Below are 26,922 nucleotides of genomic sequence, written 5' to 3'. Positions count from 1 at the left end.
TCCCACAATGCAACACTTCACCTTTGATAGATGCATACATTGCAGTTGTAGGCCACCATCTTCTTATATACAGTCTATGCTCATCATTCACCAAACTACACTTTCTGTGCCTGGCTTAAAATACATTTAAATTAATTGTATTATTCCTATATGCGTTTATCAACATGCTTGTTGTAAGCAAAATAATCAATTTAAGGATTTCTAAAAACTGTAAATGAAAAAAAAAGTTTTTTTTGCTACCATAGATATACATACACATTATTATACAGTCTACTGTTACCTTGGCAACGACTAACCTACTCTGCCTGGGTTAGCCAGCTACGTATCAAAACAAAACAGTATAACGTTCATCAACATTGCACTCACACTACATGCCTAGATACATAAAACAGTTACAGCAACACTTTTCACCTTTTAACGTTTAACTTCCCACACAAGTTCCAGAATGTGAAGCTCAAACTGATGTTTATAGTCAAATGTTATCCGAACTGAAACAACAGTTGAGCTTCCCACGACATTAGCTAGCTAGCTACATGTTAACTTGTTTCTCTGGTAAGTGATTTTGTTGAAGTTGAAGTTCCTAATTGGTCACATAATCGGACGATCTGTTTAACGTTAGACGCGTGAACGTTGACGTTAATGAGTTTTACTGTACCAATTAATTTGACTGAAATATATCTAATTTTAGTTTGGAAAACGAGCAAGGATGGCCTTGTATTAGCTAATGGACTGTACAAGTTTTCTTAATTGTAGCTAACGTTATAACGTTACAGTAGTCCGACGCGCGATGCAGCTGTTTAAACTGCTAACCCTAGCTAACGTTAATGCTAGCTAACGTTATTTCAACTTGACCAGTTGTCTAGTTAGCTAACTCACCGGTGAAAACAACATGAACAAACGTTCATAAGGATAAATATTTAAGCCGTGTTTTTTGTTTTTTTTAGTATCAGCCGGAAGACAACTCGTGTCATGCTGTTAGGCTAGCTAACATTATGGGCTAGCTAGCAGCCGAAAAGCTATGTGCGTTACAGTAACCGTTAATTAACGTTAGCCTTCAAAGTCGTATAATTACCTTAACGTTACACGTTTTGGTTAGCCAGGACTTAAAACTAGCATTACAGTAACGTTAGCTGACGTTACTTTGTGCTAACCTTAACTTATTTTTGCTCTTCTGTGAGTTCAAAGCGTGTTTCTCTGTAAAAAAAAAATTGCTGGTAATGTTACATTTCAATGGGAAATATTGTACTTTTTACTTTTTACTACATTTATTTTACAATTTTAGCATATCTAGCTAGCTACACATTGAGATTCAACGTTAACATGCAATAAACCTGATGAACTCATAAAATATGATGCATACCAGTAAACCTAAAATGCTACTTACACATTGATGCATGACGGAGTAATTATAATCTAAATATCTAATATCATATATAACAGTGTAAGTTTTCTGCATTATGTGACTAGTAATGCATTACTTTTTACTGGTAGTTACGTGTTTTTATATTGCAGTATTGCTTCTTTTACTCAAGTAAAGGATCTGAATGCTTCCTCCACACATCAATAAATACATATAATAATACATATAAAATATAATAATTATATGTATTTGTCACATAACCTGGTGTCTAACCATACTGATAATTGTCTTTTGTGTTGAGGCTTTTAGCCAACATTAGTTGATATGATGGTGTATGGAAATTTGTTTGTAGTGCCCACATCACTGCCAAATTGCATTTTAGAAACAAAACAGCAACATATATTTTAGAAACAATAATGTCCCAGTTACTTTGCATTGCTTTTTTTTCTTGTCTGTCTCTTCGTCCCCTTCTCCTTTCTGATTGTCACCTGCCTGTTTTCCCTCTGTTTACCCACTTCCTTGTACCTCTGTTTGACCTCCCTATAGTGTATCTGTGCTTGAACTTCATCATGACTGACTTTGAGGGACAGAAGGAGGAGCAGCGGCAGGAGGTGGCACTCACTTTACTAGAACAAGGAGTTCTCAACCCACACTGTGTCTCCACGCTGGAGGAGCAGCTGCCCTACCCGACCCTGGGCCCTGTAGTTTTCCACTGCTTAAAACAGACCACAAGACTCCGTAACTGGTGTCTGCAAGTGGCCTATAGCCCATATCCTTTCCTACTGCTTGAAGTTTAGCCTTGTCTGACACCAAAGACCAAATATGTGTAATAATAATACTAATAATAATAATAATAATAACAATACAAACTTGAGTAGATATCATACCAATATATTTCTGAATGTATCTAGAGGACACACTCACCTGTCTAGCTGTGGCATATTAAAACATTACAAGATTGTATAAATTGATTTGGTCATTATTAGTTATTGTGTCCCTGTGCTTATAGTACATAATCATCTATACTCTGTTGATGAATAATATGAATGAATGAATAAATATAATCTCATCCTATGTGTTATGACCTTAACCTCTTCCTCCACGTGGTTGGATTATTTGTCTGTACCGATGATCGTCTCCAGCTGTGTGAGTATGTCCTATTACACGCCTGGTGAAATGAAGAGCACCGTGCAAGAGGTTAGTGTGACCCTTGGTGTGGATTTTCCAAATCCTTGCAAATCCTTACTCTCAATGAAAACAAACAAACAACATTGGTTCATACTGATGACCTAAATTTCTATTATTTCAGTGTGGCTAGATACCTGTGCTGTGAATCTTTCATTGAATACATGGTATATTTTTCTGTGGAAAATGGTTGTCTAATTTTTAAACAGATTATATTTTTAACCAAAAGACTAAGGTTCAAGTTCAATAGGTTTCACTCCAGTCCTTCAGTTCTGGCCTGGTTGAGTCAAAGACAACATTAACACTTTTCTGCTCTTGAAACAGGTCGACTGGGCCAAATGTTGACAGAGAAAGTGGCCATATCACACCATATTTGAGATCCCCTAAATTACATAACATAAAAGGCGAAGGATAACCGATTGTATATTAAATACCTCTTTTATATACAATCAATTGAAAATGTCCCTCTGTATTGATGAGTAAACACAATAGTACTTTTGTATGTTAGAATTAGCATTGTTGTTTCTACTCTGTTTAACTCTATGTATTTCTTTTATTGTGTATGGCCAGATAGTGGATGCCTTGATCTTTGTCTACTTTATTGTGGAAATGCTCATCAAGATGATGGCCCTGGGAGTCTTTGGCTATAAAGGGAGTTACTTTAGCAACAACTGGTACAAGCTGGACTTCATCATCAACTGTGGAGAGTTAGTATTCCACAATGCCTTTCTATTTTTTCTTCCATCTGCTGATAAACAACAGCAGTCACCTTAGGGAGACATCATATTTAATGTCTCAGTTTCTCCTGTGTTTAAAGACAACATACATTATCATTCACTCACAAATACAGCAGGGCTCTTAGTTTAAAACAATAAACAAAACGTTTGGACAGCTTTGGTCAGACTGGCCTGACTTTTGCTTATATTTTAGAGAAGGAATTCCATTAAAAACAAGTTTTTGAACTGTCAGCCTCTCATCGCTTGTTTATGAACAGTTTTCATATTTAGCATTATGTACATTTTGATTTTTGTAAATGAAAGCACACAAAATTAAACTGTTCTCCCTGTTTCTGTCTGCAACTGTCCCTTCAGGATGTTGGATTATATTTTTGAAGCCTTTGGCATCCACTTGCAATTCTGTCAAGTGCTCTCTCCGTTGCGACTCATCAGCAGAGTACCAAGTAAGTCGACATTTCAACATTTTGCATTGGTCCTCAAAACTTATTTTTCAGTGTTTCCAAACGTACTACCTACAGTAAGTGCAATATGTAGTAATTTTAATATTGATAATTATATGAGTGAAAGTTTTCACTGTGAATCAATGGATGTCAATCACTGTAATAAACCTCCCAAAGCACACTGCTTCTTTCGACTTTTCTTTCTGGAAAGCCCGCTTTTATTAAGCAACTGTAGGAAGGCATTCGGAAATGTCAACAGATGAGCACATGGTAGTCCTCCGTCCAGATAGCCGTTGTCATTCCGATCAAATTCACCTCAGCCAGAGTGTCATTTAGCTGCTCAACCAGCTTTGTGCGTTTCTCTGTTGCTAGCTCACGGCACCGTTTTGACACAGTGGTGGGTGGGGTCAGGCAGGACGTCTTTCGCTGCCACTGAACCATATGTAGCGCCGACGTTATAAAGCTGCTGGGCCAACTCAATGAATGCCTTATCGCGCTGATGTGACCGAGCACGACCCGAACCCGAACATCATTTCTAAATATCTGTCCGAACTCGGCCCGGCCTGTCGGGTCCCGTCGGGCTCGGGTCGGGTATCCATCCTCTAATAAGCGTATATTTCAATGAGAAGGCTAAAGATAGATTGATGTTGAACAGACAGACACAACTAGCAACATAAGATGTGAGTTAAAGTCCCAGAGGATAAAAGTATTATTGATCTGTACGTTATGCTGGCCAGTATAACCAGTATGTGTATGTAAGTGTACCTGTATGATCCAAGTTTACCATGTCAACAGAGTTTGAAAGATGGTCAACTATCTGTCATGTATGTTTACTTTAAACAAGTGAACAAGTCGTGTGTGTGTGTGTGTGTGTGTGTGTGTGTGTGTGTGTGTGTGTGTGTGTTTGTATTTGTTACAAAGTTTTAGTCAAAATAACTTCTGACGGCATCTTTTTGTGTACATCTGTGTAGGTATGCTCGACGTGGTGACAGTACTCTTAGGCACCGTGCCCATGCTGGCAAATGTTATGGTCCTCTACATCTTCGTCATCCAAATCTTTGCCGTTGTGGGAGTCCAGCTGTGGGCGGGGCAGCTGCGCAACCGCTGCTTCCTGGGAGAGGACATTCCCACGTAAGGAAAATGCTTGTTCTGCTTTTGCAGTATTTGCATTTCTTCTCTTCTCTCTGAGCTGCACTAACTGTCAAATAATCTGCCAATTATTTTCTTGATTTATTGATTATAGTTTGATCTATCAATTGTCAAGAAATTGTAAAAGCCCATTCTAATATCCCAGGACCAGAGGTGAATTTTTCAGAGAGCTTGTTTTTTCTGACCAACAGACAATATATATATAGTAAATGTAGAAATAGAGTAAAACAATATCATGATATTGCTAATAATGTATTGCTTTTTAATGTATTAAAAGGCTTAGCAAGGCACTAACTAACATCAAATAATAATTATTGTCTGATATCTCACTGATATCAGGTTTTGGTATGTCTTCACATTTCTCAATTATTTACTCTGTTGTATATATATATATATCATATATATGTATATGCATATATTAGTGTTGTAGTTGAGTCACCAACTGTTGAGTCTGAGTCAAGTCTCGAGTCCCCAGTGTTGTCCAAGACCGAGTCGAGACGCCATTACCTGTTACACATAATTTAAACATAAAAGTAGTCAGAAACATCATCCAACTTCCGAGTCCTATTTCATGAATTTGAGTCTGATTTTATAAAATCCTTGAGTCCAAGTCCAAGTCATTAGTGCTGGAGTTCAAGTTGAGTCACATGTCCAGAGAATAGCGACTTGAGTCCGAGTCTGGGACTCAAGTACTCCATCACTGGCATATGTAGTACTGTGCAAAAGACTTAGGCAGGTGTAGAAAAAAATGCTGTAAACTAAGAATGCTTTCATAAATATAAATAATGATTGTTTGTTTTTATCAATTTACAAAATGCAAAGTGAGCGACCATAAAAACATCTAAATCACATCAATATTTGGTGTTACTACCCTTAACCTTCAAACCAGCATCAATTCTTATAGGTACACTTGCAAAAAGTCAGGGAACGTTGAGGATCGTAGACGCAGTGGTCGGCCAAGGAAACTTAGTTTCAGCAGATGAAAAACACATCAAGCTTCTTTCCCTTCGAAATCGGAAGATGTCCAGCAGTGCCATCAGCTCAGAACTGGCAGAAACCAGTGGGACCCAGGTACACCTATCTACTGTCCGGAGAAGTCCAGAAGTGGTCTTCATGGAAGAGTTGCAGCCAAAAAGCCATACCTCCGACATTGAAACAAGGCCAACAACTCAACTATGCACGAAAACATAGGAACTGGGGTGCAGAAGAATGGCAGCAGGTGCTCTGGACTGATGAGTCAAAATATTTGGCTGTAGCATAAGACAGGTTGTTCGCGGTACAATAATGAGTGTCTGCAGGCAACAGTGAAGCATGGTGGAGGTTCCTTGCAAGTTTGGGGCTGCATTTCTGCAAATGGAGTTGGAGATTTGGTCAGGATTAATGGTGCCCTCAATGCTGAGAAATACAGGCAGATACTTATCCATCATGCAATACCATCAGGGAGGCGTATGATTGGCTCCAAATGTATTCTGCAGCAGGACGACGACCCCAAACATCCAGCCAAGGTCATTAAGAACTATCTTCAGCGTAAAGAAGAACAAGAAGTCCTGGAAGTGATGGCATGGTCCCCACAGAGCCCTGATCTCAGCATCATCGAGTCTGTCTGGGATAACATGAAGAGACAGAAGGATTTGAGGAAGCCTACATCCATAGAAGATCTGTGGTTAGTTCTCCAAGATGTTTGGAATAACCTACCAGCCGAGTTCCTTCAAAAACTTTGTGCAAGTGTACCTAGAAGAATTGATGCTGTCTTGAAGGCAAAGGGTGGTCACACCAACTATAGATTTGATTTAGATTTCTCTTCTGTCAGTTTACAGCATTTTTTTTATACCTGCCTAAAACTTTTGCACAGTACTGTATATGTATCAAATATAACATGACCCACTGTATGTACATTTTCTTTTTTTCAACACATAGCACAGAAAAAACTGTCATGTGAATTCTAACAGCTATGTCATGATGACGAGTGTATTAATTCTAGCGTGTAAAAACTGTTGTTCTTTTTTCTATCCAGAAAGTACAACGTGTCCTTAAATCCATATTACATGAACAAGTATGGTGAAAAACTCCCATTTATCTGTTCGCCTGATGGCAAGAGCGGGATGCAACGCTGCAATGATGTGCCACCTTACAGCATAAATGGGAAAAACTGCTCATTGGCTGCTCACCACTATGCTTCAGCTGTAGATGGGCTTGTCTCTACGATGGCCGGGGCCAGTGCTAACGCCTGTGTCAACTGGAACGTGTATTATAATGTCTGTCGGCCCGGGGACTACAACCCTTACATGGGAACAATTAGCTTCGACAACATTGGCTACGCCTGGATAACCATATTCCAGGTAACAAGGGCTTTTACTGTACATGTTCAGAAACATATCTATCATAATAATATTAAAGTCATAAGTGAGTCTAGTTTCCTCTGGCTGGAAAACCCATTATTACTCTTAACAGTTTTGTATTTTGTTCTGAAGTTACTGTTCCACTGTTCACCATGTTTTTAACTAGGTGCTTATTAAAATGCCACATAATAATATTTTATTTTTTGTCACTCTCTGTCTACCTCCAGGTTGTCACACTGGAAGGATGGGCGGAGATCATGTTTTATATTATGGATGCTCATTCTTGGTGGAGTGTTTTATTTTTTGTACTCGTCACTGTTGTGAGTAGCCACTTGTCTTTGTTTTAGTTAACAACCATAGTATTTGACCGTGTTCCTATGTCTCAAAAAACAACTTTAAAATTATGTTTTGGTATTCTTCCATACTGGTAAATCTGGGCTACATAATGGTCTGTAACTCTGGTTTAATAATTTCAGTAGCAACTATAAAAATCCAACAGAGGCAGCAAAATACATTGAAACTACATTTTGATTTGGTCCTCAATATCGGTCCCAATGCTACACGCACTAATGTGGGTCTTTTTTTTAAATAGACCCACACCGAACCCCCTGTAGCATTCAATGAACCTACAATCATTGAAACACAAATTTTCGCTATAAGCCTGACTCGCTGCCGTTCTTAAAATAAACTGGAGAAAAAGCCATCTGTTAACTGCAGATTTTAGTTAGATCCTCACATGTTTATGTAACACATTGTTTTACATGCTCTGATGTAGAAAAATAAATAAAAGACAGACATAACCACCCTTAACTTGTCAACTTGAGTTGGGCCACCTGTAATGCTGTCATTTAGACAGAATTGTTGTTTAAAAGCTTGTTGTGCTGCTCCTGAAACAGACTTATTGTTAACACTTAAATTAAGTCGCTAAATTAAATTGAGGGCAGTAATGCTTAAATCAATGGTACAATTATCTCAAAGCAGTTTTCGAACCCTTTCTCTAAATAGCAACTTGTTACTTCCCTACCAGATGGGCTCCTTTATCATGATGAACGTGTGTGCAGTCGTCATCGCCACCCAGTTCTCGGACAACATGAAACAAGACACAGCAGAGCAGAGTGTTGGTGCTGTGGCTATCGCACGGCTCTGTGGCAAGTTAACCGGATGGCTGCAGGGGATCTCCCGTAAATACAACAGGTCAGTCACTGTATAAGCTCTATATACAACCTGGAAGTCTTTTAAAGTAGCACTTACACTTTGTTGTGTTTGTGGTCAGATTTGTAGTTTGCAGTATTATCTGTGTGTATAACGGTAGAAGATTATGTCACATGCATTATTCCCTCATGCTCAGGATGAAAGTAGATATAAATGCTTTCTTATGTTGTAGTACTTGTAGTACTCGTTCAGGCAAAAGTTGGAAGCCTCTAGGTAGAAAAATTGAATTTCACCTATGCCCCGAGTTTGAAGTTAAACGTTCTCTGATTAAATCTTCTTTGATATTATGGGGTTCCATGCTCTGAGCATGGAACAGTTGAGTTTGCATTAGTTAACAAACAAAAATGTTGAGAGCCCATTCCTAAAAGATGCAGATTCAAAAGCAAACACACGTCACACGCATGGACATTACCAGAGCAAAACATGTCTTCATTTAACCTGACAATTGACTGTTATTCATGTCCTTTTACCAATAGACGTCATAACAAGGTGCGTCCTCATGGCGGCAGCAGCAGGATTGATGACCCATTGGTGAGACTAGTTAACAACTTTCTGCAGAACCGCCAGCACCAGCAGCAGCATTGTTGCCTATGTTAACTGACTACCTTTCTGTGACAGATCTCTCAGGTCTGGAGACCATTCATGAAAAAACTTAAGAGGACTGTCAACAGTAAACTCTTCGACCGATTTGTCATGTTTGCTGTTTTCCTCAGTATTGTCACCATAGCCATAGAGCATAATGACCAGGTGAGGAGCAAAGTGTTTCGGTCTGCATACTAATTGTCTACGTCTCTGAATTTAATTTCAGGTGTGTGAGGTGAATGATAGACTGAGCAGTTGAAAGGGTCAAAGCTTAACAGCAGTGGTTTGATGATAGTATTTTGTTATGCTGGGGATTTTGAAAGAGGCTTTTTAAATTCTGTCCTAATCTTCCAACATTAAGAACCCCAAAGGGAATACTAGAATAGTAACTACTTTACTTTTCTTTCCTTCCTTCCTTCCTTCCTTTGCATTTCCACTTTCTTTTGCTTCTTCTCTCTATCTATACCCCTTCCTCGCTTTATTTCTTTCCATTGTCTCTTCCTACAGCCTAAGGAGTTGACAGATATGTTACAGATCAGTAACATTGTCTTCACCATTATATTTGTTGTGGAGTTGGTCTTAAAGCTGCTGGCTCTCACGTGGACATACTTTAGGGACTGGAACAACATCTTTGACTTTGTCATTGTTATCATCAGGTAATATGATCCCATGCAGTCTGACTTTATTGCTTTGTCCTGTAATACATGCCATTATTAAAATTCACATTATATCCCAATTTCCTTGTTTGGGGTTTGACTCTCATTGGAACCATGACACCCAAAAACTGTTCAGGTATCACGCAAAATTCATTGTTTCTATTATACTTGAGGTGGACAACACTGACTCAGTATTGTGATACTAGTAACTTGTGTTAGTTTCAGACTAGATTAAGTAATATAGTGAACACAATATAACCTATAACCTCAACATACACTATATTAAAGACATGGTTGTTTGTGTTTTTCAGTTTGTGGGAGATAATATCTAAAGCAGACGGCCGGTTGTCAGTTCTGCGTGCATTTCGTCTGCTGCGGTTTGTGAGGCTGCTTCACTTCCTCCCTTACCTGAAGAGACAACTGCTCGTGCTGAAGAGGACCATGAAAGAGGCATCCACACTCTGCATGCTACTGCTGTTTGTCATCTTTATTTTCAGGCATGTACACACACAAATCCTTCCTCCCCATGTGTCTGTCTGTCACAGCAATTTCCAAATGATGCTGTTCTATTACTATTATGATGATGATCACCCACAAGATGCATCTCAGTGATTGTGCACGCATGTTCTTGGTACTCTGCAGTCTAATGGGTATACACCTGTTTGGTGGTAAATTTTACTACGAGACGCACCACGGAGAAGTCATCGTTGAGCGAAAAAACTTTGACACCCTGCTCTGGGCCATGGTCACTGTGTTCCAGGTTAGTTTTTGACTTTATTATTCCATTCCATCATCATACAATTTGTGCCTCAATCTCTGTCTGTACTACTCTCTTTTAATAAATCTCTCAATCCAGATTCTGACTCAGGAGGACTGGAATCTGGTGATGTACAACGCCATGGCAACTACCACTGAATGGTCCTGTATCTACTTTGTTGCGGTCATTATATTGGGAAAACATGTTCTTCTCAATATACTTGTGGGCATAGTGGTTCAGAGTTTCCAGGCCAGGGTAAGAACATCTATCTTAGTTTTCTCCAAGAGCTAGCTGTTTTACACCAAACGTGGCTTTTAAGTACGGCACACTCAAACACTTACACCTATGCCAAACTCTATTTCCTGTTGTTGCAGCATTTCTCAAGTATGGATCAAGACTCTTCTCTCCCTTCCTGTGAGTCTACCAGTTCCACTCCGGAAATCTTGACCCCTGAAAACCCTGCACAGACAGATAACAATGACAGAAACGTAAGTTCCTAAGAGCGCAAACTGTGGTTTTAGAATCTATTGAGAGGTCTCTGAGATAGTACTTGGTGGTGAGCGACTTGTTTACTAATAGTTACAGTTTGGACACTTGAGGTGCTGTACTTGCTCAAACATACCCACTGTTCCACACACCTTTGCTGTATTTCATGTTGTCACAGGGCCCCTCAGGACCCAACCGAGGCCTCTCTCTCTCTGCTTGTTGGCCCAGCAGATTCAATGCGATTAACGAAGCCCCAGGGGAAGACTCTGCACCTACAGATACCAATGGGGACAATGTAAGTTCCTAATAGTGATAGTTTAAGAAGTCTAGTTTGGGACATTTTACAAGGTTTTACACACAAAAATGCAGCAGAAACTGACATGATCAAAGCCACTTTGGTCTCTTTGCCTATATTCTGAGCAGCATTTTGCTGGTATACCACCCCTCTGTAATGTTGCTGGTGGGTCTTTTAAGTATTTTCTTCATGCTTTGGATGATGTGTAACTCTTCACCCATGCAGAGATGTTTGAACTTGATCCAGAAAATGGTCAGCTGGTGCAAAGAACATGAAGAGTGGTCGTTCTATGTTTTTTCTCCACAGAACAGGTAAGCCCCCCGCCCCACACACACACACACACACACACACACACACACACACACACACACACACACACATTGCATTGTATGTGGTATGAAAAACAATTACATTTACATGTAACTTGGATACATTTATATCTATGACAACGAGTTCAAGATGAGTCATCAAAAATATTTTACTTTTTTACAGGAAGGGAAAGAGAGAGATTTTGATATAAAACACTCAAAAATGTTTCTTTGATACGTACTTTGCATACAGTATGCCAAAAGATGACTGAAGGATTATTACAGGGACATTTCACTGTCTCTTTTATTCCCTTGGTTTTCCTCTGATGTTTAACTGACTGTAGCTATTTTAAGTGTTTGTGTGTTTGTGTTCAGGTTCCGCATCTGTTGTCAACGCCTGATCTCTCACAAGATGTTCGACCACATGGTTCTGGTCTTCATTCTCCTCAGCTGCGCCACCATCGCTATGGAGAGGCCTGGAATAAACCCTAAAAGCACGGTGAGACACTTACAATTACTGTTCCTCTGGAGAGGGATATACAGTAAACCCTTAACAAACAACCCTATCTTATCGGACACACACAAGTATTGTACGATAAATATTGACAGATGCACACACACAGTATGACCATACTACATGTAATCTGTGATGAGAGATAGCAAATGCAGTCACTGCAGACTTAGAAACACAAACTTACACAGTCAAGTTGGATGTTTTGCATTTCATGAAACAAATAATATGTAATGAGTTTGATTATTTGTGATACAAACAGGCACGTTAAAAAGGAATCTCACTCTTCCTTTTAGGAGCGTTGGATCCTGAATACGGCCGGTTACGTATTCTCTGCTGTCTTCTTTGTAGAGATGCTCTTTAAGGTAAACATCAGATTTTTGTAACCGTAGAGGTCTACTGTGAAATGACGTTTATTATTAACTACAATGTTTATTTGTTCTAGTGAATACAGTTACTTCATGGCTTCTGAGCTGTTGAATGAACTTTCCAACCCCTGCTGGGTTGAAATCAGATACGAAAAATAAAGACAGATGTATAAGAGAAGAGCTCACATTTATTTAACTGACACCCTGCCTTTGACAATTCTTTGTTATAACTTTGGACCAATCATTTTGTATCTTAAAATCTATTTTGTTCGGATTTTTAGGAGAATTTTAAAGAATCTATAATACTGTATATTAAGTAATATGTTGGAATTGATGTGTTGTTACACCAGGTTATAGCTCTTGGTTTGCTGTTTGGGAAGGAGAGCTACTGCCGGTCTGCCTGGAATGCCGTGGATGGTTTTTTGGTGATTCTGTCTTTAGTTGACATCTTAGTCTCTCTGGCCAGTACAAGTGAAAAACATATGCTGGGCATGCTCAAAGTTTTGCGCCTGCTACGCACAATGCGCCCGCTGAGGTACATCATTAATTTGTGTGTGTATACAGTACCGATGATTGTTTTCTGTTTGTGTGGGTTGATACCATTGCTTATGTACATATACTGTTTTTGTGTCAGCATCCCATCTTATTTCATATTTGGGTCAGTTTGTGTTTGTACGTACATGTGCTGGTTGTGACAAACATCTATTTGTTTATGTTTGTGTGTTCCAGGGTGATCAAGCGAGCCCCGAAACTGAAGCTGGCTGTGGAAGCCCTGCTCGCCTCGGTTAAACCCATTGGGAACATCGTTCTTATTTGCTGCGCCTTCCTCTTTTTCTATGGCATTCTTGGGGTGCAGGTACTGTGGGGATGCACACACACGCACCCACGGATTCACGCGCACACACACACACACATGCGCGCACACGCGCGCACACACACACACACATGCGCGCGCACACACACACACACACACACACACACACAGCTTTCTTATACCCTAACTGACAATCAAGCTGTGGAAATTAACAACATGACCCCTGGCCAGCACTCATAGTAAACACCTAGGAATTCACTCCTGTTATTCTTGGCATTGATAGTGACAGCTTTGATGCAGTTGGTAAAATAACCAGACACGCTGTCTCTGTCTTTTTCTTACACAAACACTGTAGTTGTTCAAAGGGAAGTTCTTCTACTGTCTGGGTCAGGACACAAGAAACATCACCAACAAGACTGAATGTCTGTCGGCCAACTATCGCTGGGTACAAAAGGTGTACAACTTTGACAGCCTGACTCAGGTATGGACTAACGCACAGAGGATGAGACAGGGAGAGGGATGTAGGGTGGATAGGAAAAGCATTCATGCCAGCATCTCCAAAAACAAATGAACTAGGTAGAAACTAGGAATTAAATAGATTCATCATGTTATTGCCATATTTTCATTGTAAAACAAATGACGGAATGTTTATGGAGAAATTGTACATTTAAAACAGTTTACATATAGTAAATCTGCTTTATTTACTGTTCCCTCGCCCTCAGTAGGTTTTTCATCCAGAAGCAGGTTTTTGCACACGTGATCATTTTTTAATCAGAGGGGTTTTGTTTTTGGGACAACGTTGGATCACTTGTTGAGACTAATAAATATGAATCTGCTACCAACCACAGATTATTACAGAGAGAGAATTGTTTGCTAACATTGCAGTAGCCGGCGTGTTTGACTCTGTATGTTTGTTAGTTAGCATAATATCTCAACAACTGCTTATCAGATTGCAGTAAAATTTGGCTTAATTTTCCCAGGTTCCTTGGTTCTCGCCTTCTCGGTACACACCTCTTACAAATGTCATTTAGTCGTCACCCAATATGGTTCATTACATATTTACCATATTAACCATTTTCGACTAACTGTAATGAATGTGTATTCTGTAACTAAACTTAAGAGCTAATTATATTAGGACCTGGATAATCGCTGTGTGTTGACTTAACAGTTATTTCTGTTTCCCATTCAGGCTCTGCAGTCCTTGTTTGTAATGTACTCTAAGGATGGCTGGGTGAACATTATGTATGATGGGCTGGATGCTGTGGGAGTAGACGAACAGGTATTTTTGCTGGCAATGTGCCTGATTTATAGTTTTACACTGTTATGTACATTGGAAGGGAAGAGAGAGATATTAAACGCAGGGGTTGGTTTGCCCTCTTAAGATGGCAGTGTAATAAATTTGTTCTTTATTTTTCATACACAAAAATAAATGTTTTCATATTTTCTTATACACAAGAAAATAAAATCTGATCTCTCTTTTCTTCTCTTCTCAGCCTGTAACGAACTACAACGAATGGATGCTTGTTTTTTTCATCACCTTCATGATTATGAGCTTCTTTCTCCTCGACATGTTTATTGGTGTAATGGTGGAGACCTTCCACCAGTGTCAGCAGGATCAAAAAAAAGCAGATAAAGTGTTACTACAAGAGGCCACAGTATCACAGGACCAGTGCAAGGGTAAGGAGAATGGAGTAGCTTGTTAGTGATCTATTTTTCCAAGCATCACATTTCAGAGTCTACTGTAAAAAATGAAACTGAAAGCCTGGTTAGGTCACGCAAACAGTGGCTGATCACGAAGGTTTGATGCATGTATTGGGGACAGGTCGTGTACAGTCATCAGAGCTGTATTGTTAAAAACAGCTGAGAGCTGCAGCTGGAAATAATGTTGATGAGTGCGATGAGAATGAATCAAAACAAAGTAAATTAGCTGAAAGATGTTAAAATGCTGCTTAGACTTTAGGGGAACTGCAGTATCGTGTGATAATTATCTGTGGGTGCATCACAACAAGCGACTCCTTTCACATACACACATTTGATCATTTTTTTGGGCATTTTTAGGCTTCTATTTTCACAGGACAGATGAAGACATGAAAGGGGAGAGAGAGGGGCAATGACATGCAGCAAAGGGCCGCGGGTCAGAGCCGAAACCCGCGGCCGCTGCGTCAAGGAGTAAACCTCTATATATGTGCGCCCGCTCTACCAACCAAGCTATAACCCGGCCACGATTTGATCATATTGTTGATATAAAACTATTGATTATTGCAGCTCTAAATGTTTTGAGTGTTTGTTACAAATTTCTCTCCCTTTCTCTGTCTGTGTCTATCTGCATCTGTGTGTGTGTGTGTGTGTGTGTGTGTGTGTGTGTGTGTGTGTGTGTGCGTGTGCGCGCGCGCGCGTGTGTGCGCGTAGACATGCATGTTTCAGAGCCTGAGCAGATTCCATATTACACATATTACTCCCCTATTCGCCAGTCTATCCACACTTTTTGTACCAGTAACTTCCTGGACCTCTTCATGGCTGCCATAATTTCCCTCAGTGTCTTAATGATGGCTTTCCAACATTATGATCAACCTCTGGTAAATGCACACACACACACACACACACACACACACACACACACACACACACACACACACACACACACACACACACACACACAATCACTGAGTACATCTTATAACTGATACCAAAAACAAATTTGCATTGACTGTGTGAGGGGATAGAAATAAACCTGTGTGTGTGTGTGTGTGTGTGTTGATATAAAAGTATTGATTATTGCAGCTCTAAATGTTTTGAGTGTTTGTTACAAATTTCTCTCCCTTTCTCTGTCTGTCTATCTGCATCTGTGTGTGTGTGTGTGTGTGTGTGTGTGTGTGTGTGTGTGTGTGTGTGCGCGTGTGTGTGTGTGTGTGTGTGTGTGTGTGTTTAGTATGTAGAGAAGATTACAGACTATTCCTACTATGTGTTCACCGTCATCCTGATCATCGAAGTCCTGCTAAAGCTTGTGGCGTTTGGCTTACTGAGGTTCATACAAAGCAGGTAACACACTAGAATAAGTGAGAATTGAATTTCCTTATTTGCTTTTGAATGTTGGTATTACTGGTGCCTAAAGTGTTGCATGACTTTGTCTGTATGTGTTTAGATGGAATCTGCTGGACATCGCTGTCGTCTTGATTTCCATAATCAGTATTATTTTCCACGAGATGGAAATGTCAGACTCAATTCCCATTAATCCCAGTATCCTTAGAGTCTGTAGAGTACTCAGACTAGCACAAGGTATACACATACACACACTTGACAAAGGGAAATCTTTTTAGCTGTAAAGGTATCTTTGGGTGTCAAATGTCTAATTGTGTGTGTGTGTGTGTGTGTGTGTGTGTGTGTGTGTGTGTGTGTGTGTGTGTGTTGTGTATGCTCATATACAAAGTTATTCACACAACTCCTGTGTCTCACTTCAGTGCTGAAGGCCAAAAAGATACGAGTTCTGCTGAAAACCATTATCAAAACTCTGTCACAGGTAAAACACTTTTTGTCCGATTCTTAAGGTCTCCTAATAGGGAATGTAACATTGGTTGGGCTGAAAACTGCCCGGTTGCTATTTTATGGGCCCTTATGCATCCCTGTGTTTTGGCCCTATTTGGAACGAGAGCTTTTCTTCCAAATATGGTATGCTCATGAATATTTTGATGAGCTGCGCGCTGATTGGTTGAGGAACCACATACAGATACATTGGAGACGAGACAGCAGGGCTCATATTTCAGACACTGAAATGTTTCGTTACTAAATTCACTTCTGAGACTTTTTTACTGACGTCAAAATGACGTAGATCTCGCTGGCACGCCAGAATTTGAGGTGCGTGAGCAGAGGGTGCGCACCTCTCTATTTTTTTCAGCGGCGCGCGACAAAGCGGAAACAGGAGGCCTGAACGAGTTCGCCAACAACCGAATGCCAGGGCTCTCAGAGTGACTGCAAGTCTCTCTTGTAAACTTACTGGGTTAAGATGAGTTCTTTTATGGTGAATGAAAGGCTTGATCCGACGAAGTAGGTCATCGAATCAAATCAAAGCATTGCCAGTTCTGCCGTTGTTTACCTATTTCTTCTTCTTCTTCTAGTCCTTAGAAATAGCAAAGTCGGTAGCCTTTCCTCATTAGCGCCACCTCTGTTCAGGAGAATAATGTAGAAAGACTGCAACTAGTGTCGCGACCACCACGCGCGAGTATAAACAGTTACGGCGATCCCATGACGTCACATTTGTACGCGCCAGGTTGGGAACAGCCAGCGTACTGAATGTTTAAGTGTCTTGCTCAGGGACACGTTGGTTGACGTATCGCAGTGGGAATCAAACCCAGGTCCCCCACACCAAAGGCATGTGTCATATCCACAGTGCCATCACCAGTGGCATGTCTGTAATGATAGCCTGTCTCAAAAAAAGGCTTGTAGTTCCATCAAGTTGAGGTACATAAAGTTTGCTGTGTGGAGGATCTAACAGGCATTTTGATTTCAGGTTGGAAATATTTGTCTACTCTTTGCATTCTTCTTCTTCATCTACGCTGCGCTGGGAGTGGAGCTCTTTGGGAGGCTAGGTCAGTCACACTACTAGCATAACATACACATACATATACAATTAGGCTTACTGCAAAGGATCATGGTCCCAGAGCTGATCCTATGTTTGCTCAGTATCCATATTGTAGCCAAGGAAAGCAAGAAAGCTTAAACTAAACATCAAGGAGTAGTCTTCCTCTGGAAGCAGCATAGTCAATACCACAGCCAACCCAGAGCATCATTTAGCTAATGTCATTTCAGCTTATCCTTACAGTGGACTATGACATTAATCATAAATACTATCGGCCTACTCTCATGTCACTCTATTAATATGTATTAAAACAAAAATAAAATAAAAATCATTTTTTACTTTTCAGGGATAAATAAACTGTTTTTTGCTAGCTGCTTAGTCGCTGACTCAAACACACATCTAAAGGATTTTATTTGAAATGAAACAACATGTCCACGGTGCATAAAAATCACTTATGTATGTCTGTTGTTTGCCTCTGTGTCAATCAGAATGCACCGACGATAACATTTGCCAGGGTTTAAATCGACACACCAACTTCAAACACTTTGGGATGGCCCTGCTCACGCTCTACCAAGTGTGCACCGGAGACAACTGGAGCGGGATTATGGCAGTATGCACACACTCATGCATGCAGATACACACAAGCTCTATACATTTATTATACCTAAACCACTGAGAAAGCACTTTTATATGAGATAATCAATAACCCGCAATTGCAAGCATTGAATTTGAGGACTGGTATCCCGCTGATACCATGGCAACTTGCCAACAAAATGCCATATTTAATCGATTAAAATATACTTAAAGTTTAATACTGATGCATTCATTTGGAACTGCAAACACCTTCATCATGGGTGTCTGGTTACACTGTCCAGGTATTCTGAATGTGACCTTCCAGCCAATGAGAGAGGGCTCACTCTAAAGTGTGATGTGATGGACGATGTACTGGGTTGTTTGTTGTTCTACTAGTTGGAGTTTGTATTCAGTGCACAGCATGAGGTTTGAAGTCCAAGTCCCTATTTCTCCATTAAAGACACTGTGTGTTCATTTTATGGATCTAGGATATTCTAATATGTTTCCATTCATTTTCTGGGAAGTGTCCTGGAAAGAATCTTTTCTAAGTTTGGTTCTAATTATAGGAAAGTTGGAGGCAGTGTTCAATTGGTACACTGATTTATTTCAGTTAATTGCTTTAGTGTAACATAGGGAGTGTTTTAGTCACAGCAGGAAATTATTAGTAAATTACAGACCCATTAAATCAAGTGTTGCAATAATGTTGTATCCCAACTTATAAGAAGTTGTTTGTTTTTCTGAATGTTTTAATAGACATATTTTAAGTTTCTTATTGTCAGATTTAACGGTTACCAGTCAAGATTTCAAAGTAAGAAAGATTTTGTAATGGTGCCTCAGTCTTTGTGCTTTTTTTTTCATTTCTGAATCTTGCTCTGTGCTTCTCAAGGACACATTGAGGCAATGCCGTCCCAACGATGATGGCTGTTTGAGCTACTTGTACTGGGTCTCTCCAATCTACTTCTCCAGTTTTGTGGTTATGGCCCAGTTTGTGCTGGTAAACCTGGTGGTGGCAGCGATCATGCAAGCTCTGGAGGACAGCCACGAGGTACAGTTTTTACACATGCACAGACCAAGAAAGCACACAAACATAGCTTTGTTTTACGGGTCTGTAATGTCCCTTACATTTTCTCAACGATTTCATATGAAGTTTCCTGGAAAGAGCTATGTAATCTGGTACTAATTATAGGGAAGTATAGGCATTGTCTTTATTTTACATTCTACATACAATTAATTCCAAATTAATAGTGGTGCACAGAAGGTCAACTGAACATGAAAACATTTAAAATGTATAGTCATGCATGCATATATTCAGCATATATGAATGAGTAAAGTTTTCAATAATAAATGAAAAATGAATTCATATTTATGTGGGCCTAAATTTAGCTTTTCTTTCAAGGAATTTTCCTCTTGAAATCAACTCCAGCTTATAAAGTCAAAACAAGTGAGGACATTGAGGACACATTTGCATCAGGATCAGTCAGTCAGTTTCAGGGTAAAAAAAATTAAACACTGGGAAGAATGTTGTTGTTGTTGTTAGTCTGATTAATCCACTGAAAACATAACGTTGTATATAACATTTTACGTTAATCTTGATCGCTATAAGTATGTGAGCACTGACGATAGCAAAAAAAACCGAGCCGAATCGGTGCTAGCAATGCTAGCACGGAGCTTCTGCAGCTAATGCCGAGAGCTCCCACTTAGCTAGAACGGCAGTTTTGGAGGCATAAGATAAAGAGTGCCTTTGCGCCTCTTAACAGACACAACATGCAATTAAAATGTCTGTGCAACATGAACAGGGCCCTTACATGACAACAAGATGCGTTTTCAACTCAGACATTGTTTAAATTCACCTCCCCTGTTAGCTGCTAGCTGCCGTCTGGGATGAGGGAGTGTGTTCAGCCAGGCTTCGGTAATAATCATCAAGCAGCAGTTCTGTGTGTATTTGTAGCATATATGTCCATTTTGTGTGCGATCCATTTGGCGTTGGTGAATAGTAGTCTGCAGTGGCGAACTGTGTTTTAGTTGCCTTAGCCAGGCTAAATCCTAAACTTCTAAAAACAGTAACAAGACAAGATTGTGCAAGATTGAACATAATAGTAATGATAATGATAATAATAAACCATCTTTGATTTCTTACTTTGAGATTGAAATACAATTAAGTAATAGAAGAATATTTTAATGTTTCAGAACAAACCTACTAACTTCTGTCTCCCCCTGGAGGAGGAAGAAGAACTGGAGCTTGAGCGGGCCGTGCTGTCTTCAGGCCAGAGTGTCGGAGCCAGATCCAGCTACAGCAACTCAGAGGGAACCTCAGAGTGCCGCCACAGACAGACATGAATTTTGGTATAAGCAGTTATGTGTTCATTTGTTTGTACGCCACATGGTCCTTTTGATGGCTGTTTTTATTTTTATACAAGAAGTTGATTAGAGATGTACTTATTTTGATGTTTTGTGATATGTAAATAAGATAGCAAATATTTGTATATTGTATTGAGGTTTTTATCCTAATAGAATGATATCCAGTAATGTCCACCAGTAATGAATGTGAATGTATGTAGTTTTCTTGTTTTCTCTTTCTTCTTCTTTGTACTTATACTAACTGTGTATATATGTTCATTTGGACTTGTATGTTGTGAGATGATTTAATATGAATAAATAGAACACACTTGATTTACACATAGCTAACTGTTTTTACTTCTTTTATTCAGTTTTTTGTTGTTTTAAGTAGTGATATAGACTATGGGAGTTGAACTTAAATTCTTCTTCTTCACCATCGCCTAATGTTTTGATAACATGTCTTCGCGCACATGCCGAACCAACTGAAGCCCACGAAGAAGAATGGTTAAACTGAGTGAAGCTCCTTGCTGATTTTTTGATAAAAGCATTTTTCTGAGTAACTCACACTAAAAACATTTGAAGACGTCTCAGCCCAATCTCTCTCTCTCTCTCTCTCTCTCTCTCTCTCTCTCTCTCTCTCTCTCTCTCTGTCTGTCTGTCTCTCTCTCTCTCTCTCTCTCTCTCTCTCTCTCTCTCTCTCTACCACCATCACCCTATCACCCAGGTCAAACTCAAATGTTCGTCGTCTTTGTCTCAGTGTTGGAGCTCTTCACAGAGACGCCAACACATTGAGCCATGGAGAAGTTTGTGCTTGTATTAGTCTGCCTCCTAGATGTTTTGGTGTGTTTTGGAACCGGTCAGCACCGTTTACGCGCAGGTGTCGGACCGTGGAGACACCGGATTCAGTGGGAGAATAACGGTCAGGTGTACAGTTTAATGAGCACAGGGACTCAATATCGCTCCCCTGCGCAGACCAGAAGACGTACTCAGCTCATGTTGACAACTAAAAACAGTTTGAACCGACTTCACCCTCCTGTTGCGCTCAGTAGATCCACCAGTACCAGACATGGAGACCTCGAGGAGGCAGCCGGGAGTCACTCTCAACAAAACGACCTCAGTCAAATGGATGTGTCGGTTCTTGGTATTGATGCGGGTCAGTATTTACTCGCCTCGGGAATACCCGGGACGCACAGTCAGTCCCCTCCGCGCCTCGCAACCCCCGGAGAGGCTGTGGCTGTGGGATACCTTTCACAACAGGCAGCGTCAAACGGCGGCGCCGCGGCTTTCACCACCATCCAGGAGTTCTCCGGCAGTGGAGTCCCACGAGGAGGCCGGAGTGCACCTGGAGCTGGCTCACAACAGGCCACTGCGTCACCGGTAGGATCACCGGACTTTACGCACAGCCAAGGCGGAAGGATAAGCTCGGAATCAGCTGCCCGGTCACCTGCCATAGCTGGATGGGACACCGTGGGAGAGGACAGTGGGAACGCCCGTCGCATCCCGCAGCAAACCAGTTTAGGAGACGCTCGCAGTGCGCAAAGAGCGCACTCACTGACCAGAAACACTGCGGAATCAAACGTTTTTCCCACAGCGCCGTCCAGTAACGCCGTAGAAATGCACTTTCCTCGTACAAGGCCGGATACAACAAGGACTACGGACGTGGATGACCCACGGGATCCGCACAGTATTCATCACAGAAACTCCGTTTTCTATAATGTTTACCCACCAGACCATAGAAACAGGATCACTGTGCACCCTCCACCAGGACCGGGCTATGGCACCAGGTTCTTCCACAATGGTGAGTCGGACAGGAGACATTGTAACCAAAGTGTATAAAAAGTGGAAAGCCACACGTAGTTTGAACGTACTTATCAAGACGCCCTGTGGAGCACTGAGTGGAGCAATACTGAGGCACAGATTCCCCATGCTCATTAAAACAAATTAAATCCCCCTTTTTATAATGCATCTTTAATAAAAGTCAGAGTTAATGACAAAACTAATGTCTGCAGTATGAAAGCCTCTGAGAAAAATGTAAATGAAGTGTCTGATTGATAGGCTGGGAGCGAATCATTAGTGCAGTAGTTGGCCAGCAGTGGTGCAGAATATAAGTTATGAGAGTATAAAGTATCCAAAGTTCTCCATTCAATAATCTGCTGAAGTATGCTATTAAAGTATTTGATTGCAAATCTGCTCAAGTATAATAAGTAATTACTTGTTTAACATTAAGACATGTTCAATTGCCTATATTTTGAATCAGGAGATATAAATATATTTTCTACTAGATACAGGTGAGATACTCGAGGTAATGTTATGATGATGTATGGTTGTGCTTATAACGCATGATTAATTCGTGTTTTCTTCCCTAACTTCCTTGGAGAATATAATTGAATAGCTTCAGAAGAGAGACTCCTATTTTCAAAAGTCTTAACCAAAGGAAATGCGTGTCTGGTTGAGTCAATGCGTGTTTACATTCATACATTACATTCATTTAAAGTTGAGGATGATTTTTTGTTTTGCAGGTCTCCCAGACTTGGTTCCTGACCCTTACTACATCCAAGCTGCCTCTTACATCCAGAGAGTGCAGATGTACGCACTTCGCTGTGCTGCTGAAGAAAACTGTCTTTCCAGGTACACTTATTTATATGACATCACACCGCATTACTGTAATATGTCAGTCAAGTCGAGACCAATTAAATCAGTAATTAGTTACTTAGTGAAGGGACGAGTATTGTATTACCGCTTGTCTTTTTTCTGACATTTTGTCTTGCACATGCTCTCTACTGTGTGATAAAATGTTATTCCTTTAAACACAAAAATCAATGGGGTATACACTTATTAATAAATTAATAATGATAATCATCGAGGGTTCTTTTGAGGTTGCCACATTAGGATGTGCGTGGGCCTCAGGCCCATTTGGAAGCTATAGTAGCTGTGACAGAGCGGCTGGACATAAACCGGGCAACCGCCCGAGATTCTCTCCTCTGATCTCAGCAGCCACTTTGCCAAGTAAAAGAAACTCTGAAGTGAAAGGCAAAGGATTCCTGAGGTGAATACAAAAACTGCTGAGGCAAGACCAGAAACCACCCTTGTCGCTTGCACAGTAATGCACCATTATGTAAAGTGGAGGAGAAAGAGTTCAATGTGCAGTGAGGTGTGTGTAGAGGATAAAGTGATGTAAAAATACCACAAACACAAAGGTGATCAAAGTCAACCCCAGCTGTGCTCTGTTATTTCGTGGCATTTCTAGTCTTAGTGAAGATACTTGAGGTAAACTTGGCTCATTCCCTTTCTGTTTCATTTTGCTTTAGGTCTGCTAATCACCCGAATGTGAGGGACCTCGACTACAGAGTCCTGCTGCGGTTCCCACAGCGAGTGAAGAACCAAGGAACAGCTGACTTCCTCCCAGTGAAGCCCAGACATGAGTGGGAATGGCATAGCTGTCACCAGTGAGTTCAGTGTCCTTATTCCCAGTCCATGTACAGTGGTGTGTAGACTCTTTGGCCTACCAGATTTGACTAAATCATACATTGAGATGATGTGAGTTAAGGTAATTATAGGTTATTATAAGTATTGGTAAATATACTAAATGTGTTTATATTTCACAGTTTCTTACACTTGTTGTCTACATTATTTTATAAGTTACTAGCTTCCACGGATCTTCACAGAGTAATAAAATATGCAAATTTAAATGTGCATGAAATGACTAGATTAACAGTGCTGTATTACTGTAGTAACAAAATATGTAAAGAAATCAAGCATGTAACAAAAACACTGATAAATATTACAATGCAGTATCTATTAAGACTGCAGGTTCACTGATAATCACATTTCCCATCATCAATTAACCATTTAAAGCTGACCAAGACAAAAACAACCCATTTGCAGTAAAGCTCTCATTTGGATCTGTGTGTCTCACTCACTCTCTCTGTCTGTGTGTCTGCAGGCATTACCACAGTATGGAGGCCTTTAGTACCTATGACTTGCTGGATGTCTTTACTGGACAGAAGGTCGCCGAGGGACACAAGGCCAGTTTCTGTCTGGAGGACACATCCTGTGACCCGGGTGTACGACGACGCTTCGCCTGCACTGCTCACACACAGGTTAGTCTTCCTGGTCCATGATTGATTCCTTTTTTTCATTCATCTAGCCATCCATCCATTATTTTAATCATTCATCAATTGAGTGTGATTAGATGATGATTTGTTATTGTAAGATTAACTCTTTTCGTTAAGCCAAGAGTGATGTAAGTTTGGATTTTTCTCAGGGACTCGGCCCTGGTTGCTACGATACGTATCACGCCAATATCGACTGTCAGTGGATCGACATCACTGATGTACCGCCTGGAAACTACATCCTCAAGGTGGGAGTGTAGAACTGCTTTATAAAATCAGACAATAATGATTACCTTCATTACAGCATGTTTTCATATAACTGGAACCAAATGACATATATTTTCATTCTGCTGTTTCTCAGGTGACAGTGAACCCCTCGCAGATGGTTCAGGAGTCAGATTTTTCAAACAATGAGGTGCGCTGCGACATCAGGTACACAGGAAGCTACGTCCAGGCGAGAAACTGCAGGATCACTGTGTAAGTCAGTCTTACTGTATGTTCTCACTCCTCATATAGCTGAGATCAGAAGTAAAAAAAAAGAAGAGCTCATCCCTGATTTCTATTCTTTGTTCCACAGAAGCTGACCTGACTGAAGACAAACATTTTCCCACAGAAACCTATACTTAATGCCTTCTTGTTGCTCTTAATGTGCAGCTGATACTCTTAATGTGCAACTAATACTACTTTAAAATGTTTTCTAATCTGTTCATATTTATGTCATATGATATATATTGTAGCTACAACCAGGTTGGCTAGATGGTAAATTATGTTAGTTGTAATAACATACAGTACATTTATAAGCAATGCAAGACTGTACTGTCAGCTGTATGTCTGCCTAAAAACCTGAGGAAAAGCATATCAGCGTGATTCACATAATGAAGTTATGTGAATTCATTCAGTCATACTGTACGACTGAATTTATTAACATTTTGTGTAGAGAAAAAGTTCCTCTGTCTATTTTTTACCATTAATATGGATTGGAGTTAAAGACTTATAAGCACTGTTAAAATATATAATATATATATATATATATATATATATATATATATATATATATATATATATATATATATATATATATATATATATATATACAAAAAAAACATGTATGCATTTATGCATTTCGAGCCGTATAGCGTGATTTTGTGCAGTTTTGAGTATATTATTACTCACACATGCATATTCTGTAATAATAATCTAGTGAAAGGGTATTTGATTGTTTGAAAGATGTTCTAAATTTTTATTCTACTTTATAATAAAGTTTATTTGTTTTTTGTGTGGAAACAAAGGTACCATTGAAGACTATTGCCTTACTTAAAAAAAAAAAAATCTAAATTGTCACTACTGATGGAATGATGTGAACAAATATTTAACAACATGAAGTCATTCCATTACAGCAGTTAACACAAGCTGAGGTTCCATTAGAGTTAGGAGTGGTATGTTTCTTAAATGCTTTTGGAATAACACACCTCAGAGACATAGCTAAAATGATTCCACTTAGCAGGTTTGCGTCTCTCGGAAATGGCAACCTAGCTTCACACCACAAGCCTGTTGTTGCGTGTTTGTCATGGTGTGTTACAGTAGATGAGTGATTGAGAAAACATTTATTCACCTGGTAATAACTCCATGTGAGGTGTCTGGAAACGCTCTGTTTACACTTTGTCACCAGATTTATTAGGGACACTGTCTGACTGTGACGTGGAAATGAATAAATACTCAGCACAGTTATTTTTTAACACAATTCATTCTTTTTAAAACCGTGCTCCTTGCTGTCCAGCACAAATACCTTCCTTCATAGTCTTGTAATCTTAAATATAGAGCATGCAGGTGAAAAAAAAATTGCATAAACTCTCATTTGTTTTAGTGCCACAATTCTGCACTGTATGGTGGAAACATAACGACTGGAACAATTTGTGCCTCAACTGAAATGGATTTCAGGATGTTTATGAGATAAATATGCAGGCAGGTGGGAGCTGAAGTCATGGAGTGTATTTTCTCTACTGCTCTCCAGCATTTGTTACTGTATGAGAGTAATTCACCTCCCTCACTGACTCACTTACACAGTCTGTCTTATGACAACATCAGGGCCACAGCAGGTCACCAACTTCTCTACTCCTTCTCATGGTAA

General features: G+C 40.0%; 2 protein-coding genes across 2 annotated transcripts; both read left to right on the top strand.

The window, feature by feature from the left end:
* Positions 1–1,929: 1,929 nt before the first annotated feature.
* Positions 1,930–20,682, top strand: LOC144523952 (voltage-dependent T-type calcium channel subunit alpha-1I-like). The gene is given in 31 exon segments (XM_078259924.1): positions 1,930–2,061; positions 3,116–3,252; positions 3,637–3,725; positions 4,694–4,853; positions 6,886–7,210; positions 7,438–7,530; positions 8,238–8,404; positions 8,899–8,953; positions 9,041–9,169; positions 9,512–9,660; positions 9,972–10,157; positions 10,303–10,420; positions 10,517–10,672; positions 10,792–10,905; positions 11,082–11,198; positions 11,424–11,509; positions 11,882–12,005; positions 12,314–12,382; positions 12,736–12,920; positions 13,115–13,241; positions 13,555–13,680; positions 14,389–14,478; positions 14,693–14,897; positions 15,624–15,775; positions 16,129–16,238; positions 16,342–16,475; positions 16,658–16,716; positions 17,704–17,782; positions 18,261–18,382; positions 19,232–19,390; positions 20,566–20,682. Coding segments are annotated over 31 exon segments (4,071 nt in total).
* Positions 20,683–21,396: 714 nt separating this feature from the next.
* loxl5a (lysyl oxidase-like 5a) lies at positions 21,397–25,789 on the top strand. The gene is made up of 7 exons (XM_078258152.1): positions 21,397–22,480; positions 23,202–23,310; positions 23,991–24,128; positions 24,626–24,782; positions 24,947–25,042; positions 25,156–25,271; positions 25,372–25,789. The coding sequence occupies exons 1-7, from the start codon at positions 21,478–21,480 to the stop codon at positions 25,376–25,378; spliced, it is 1,626 nt and encodes a 541-aa protein (XP_078114278.1). The 5' UTR covers positions 21,397–21,477; the 3' UTR covers positions 25,379–25,789.
* Positions 25,790–26,922: the final 1,133 nt, after the last annotated feature.

Source organism: Sander vitreus, chromosome 9 (assembly GCF_031162955.1).
Source record: "Sander vitreus isolate 19-12246 chromosome 9, sanVit1, whole genome shotgun sequence".
Lineage (NCBI taxonomy): Eukaryota > Metazoa > Chordata > Actinopteri > Perciformes > Percidae > Sander > Sander vitreus.
Note: the sequence above shows the minus strand (reverse complement) of the source record. Positions and strands in the feature narration are given on the sequence as shown.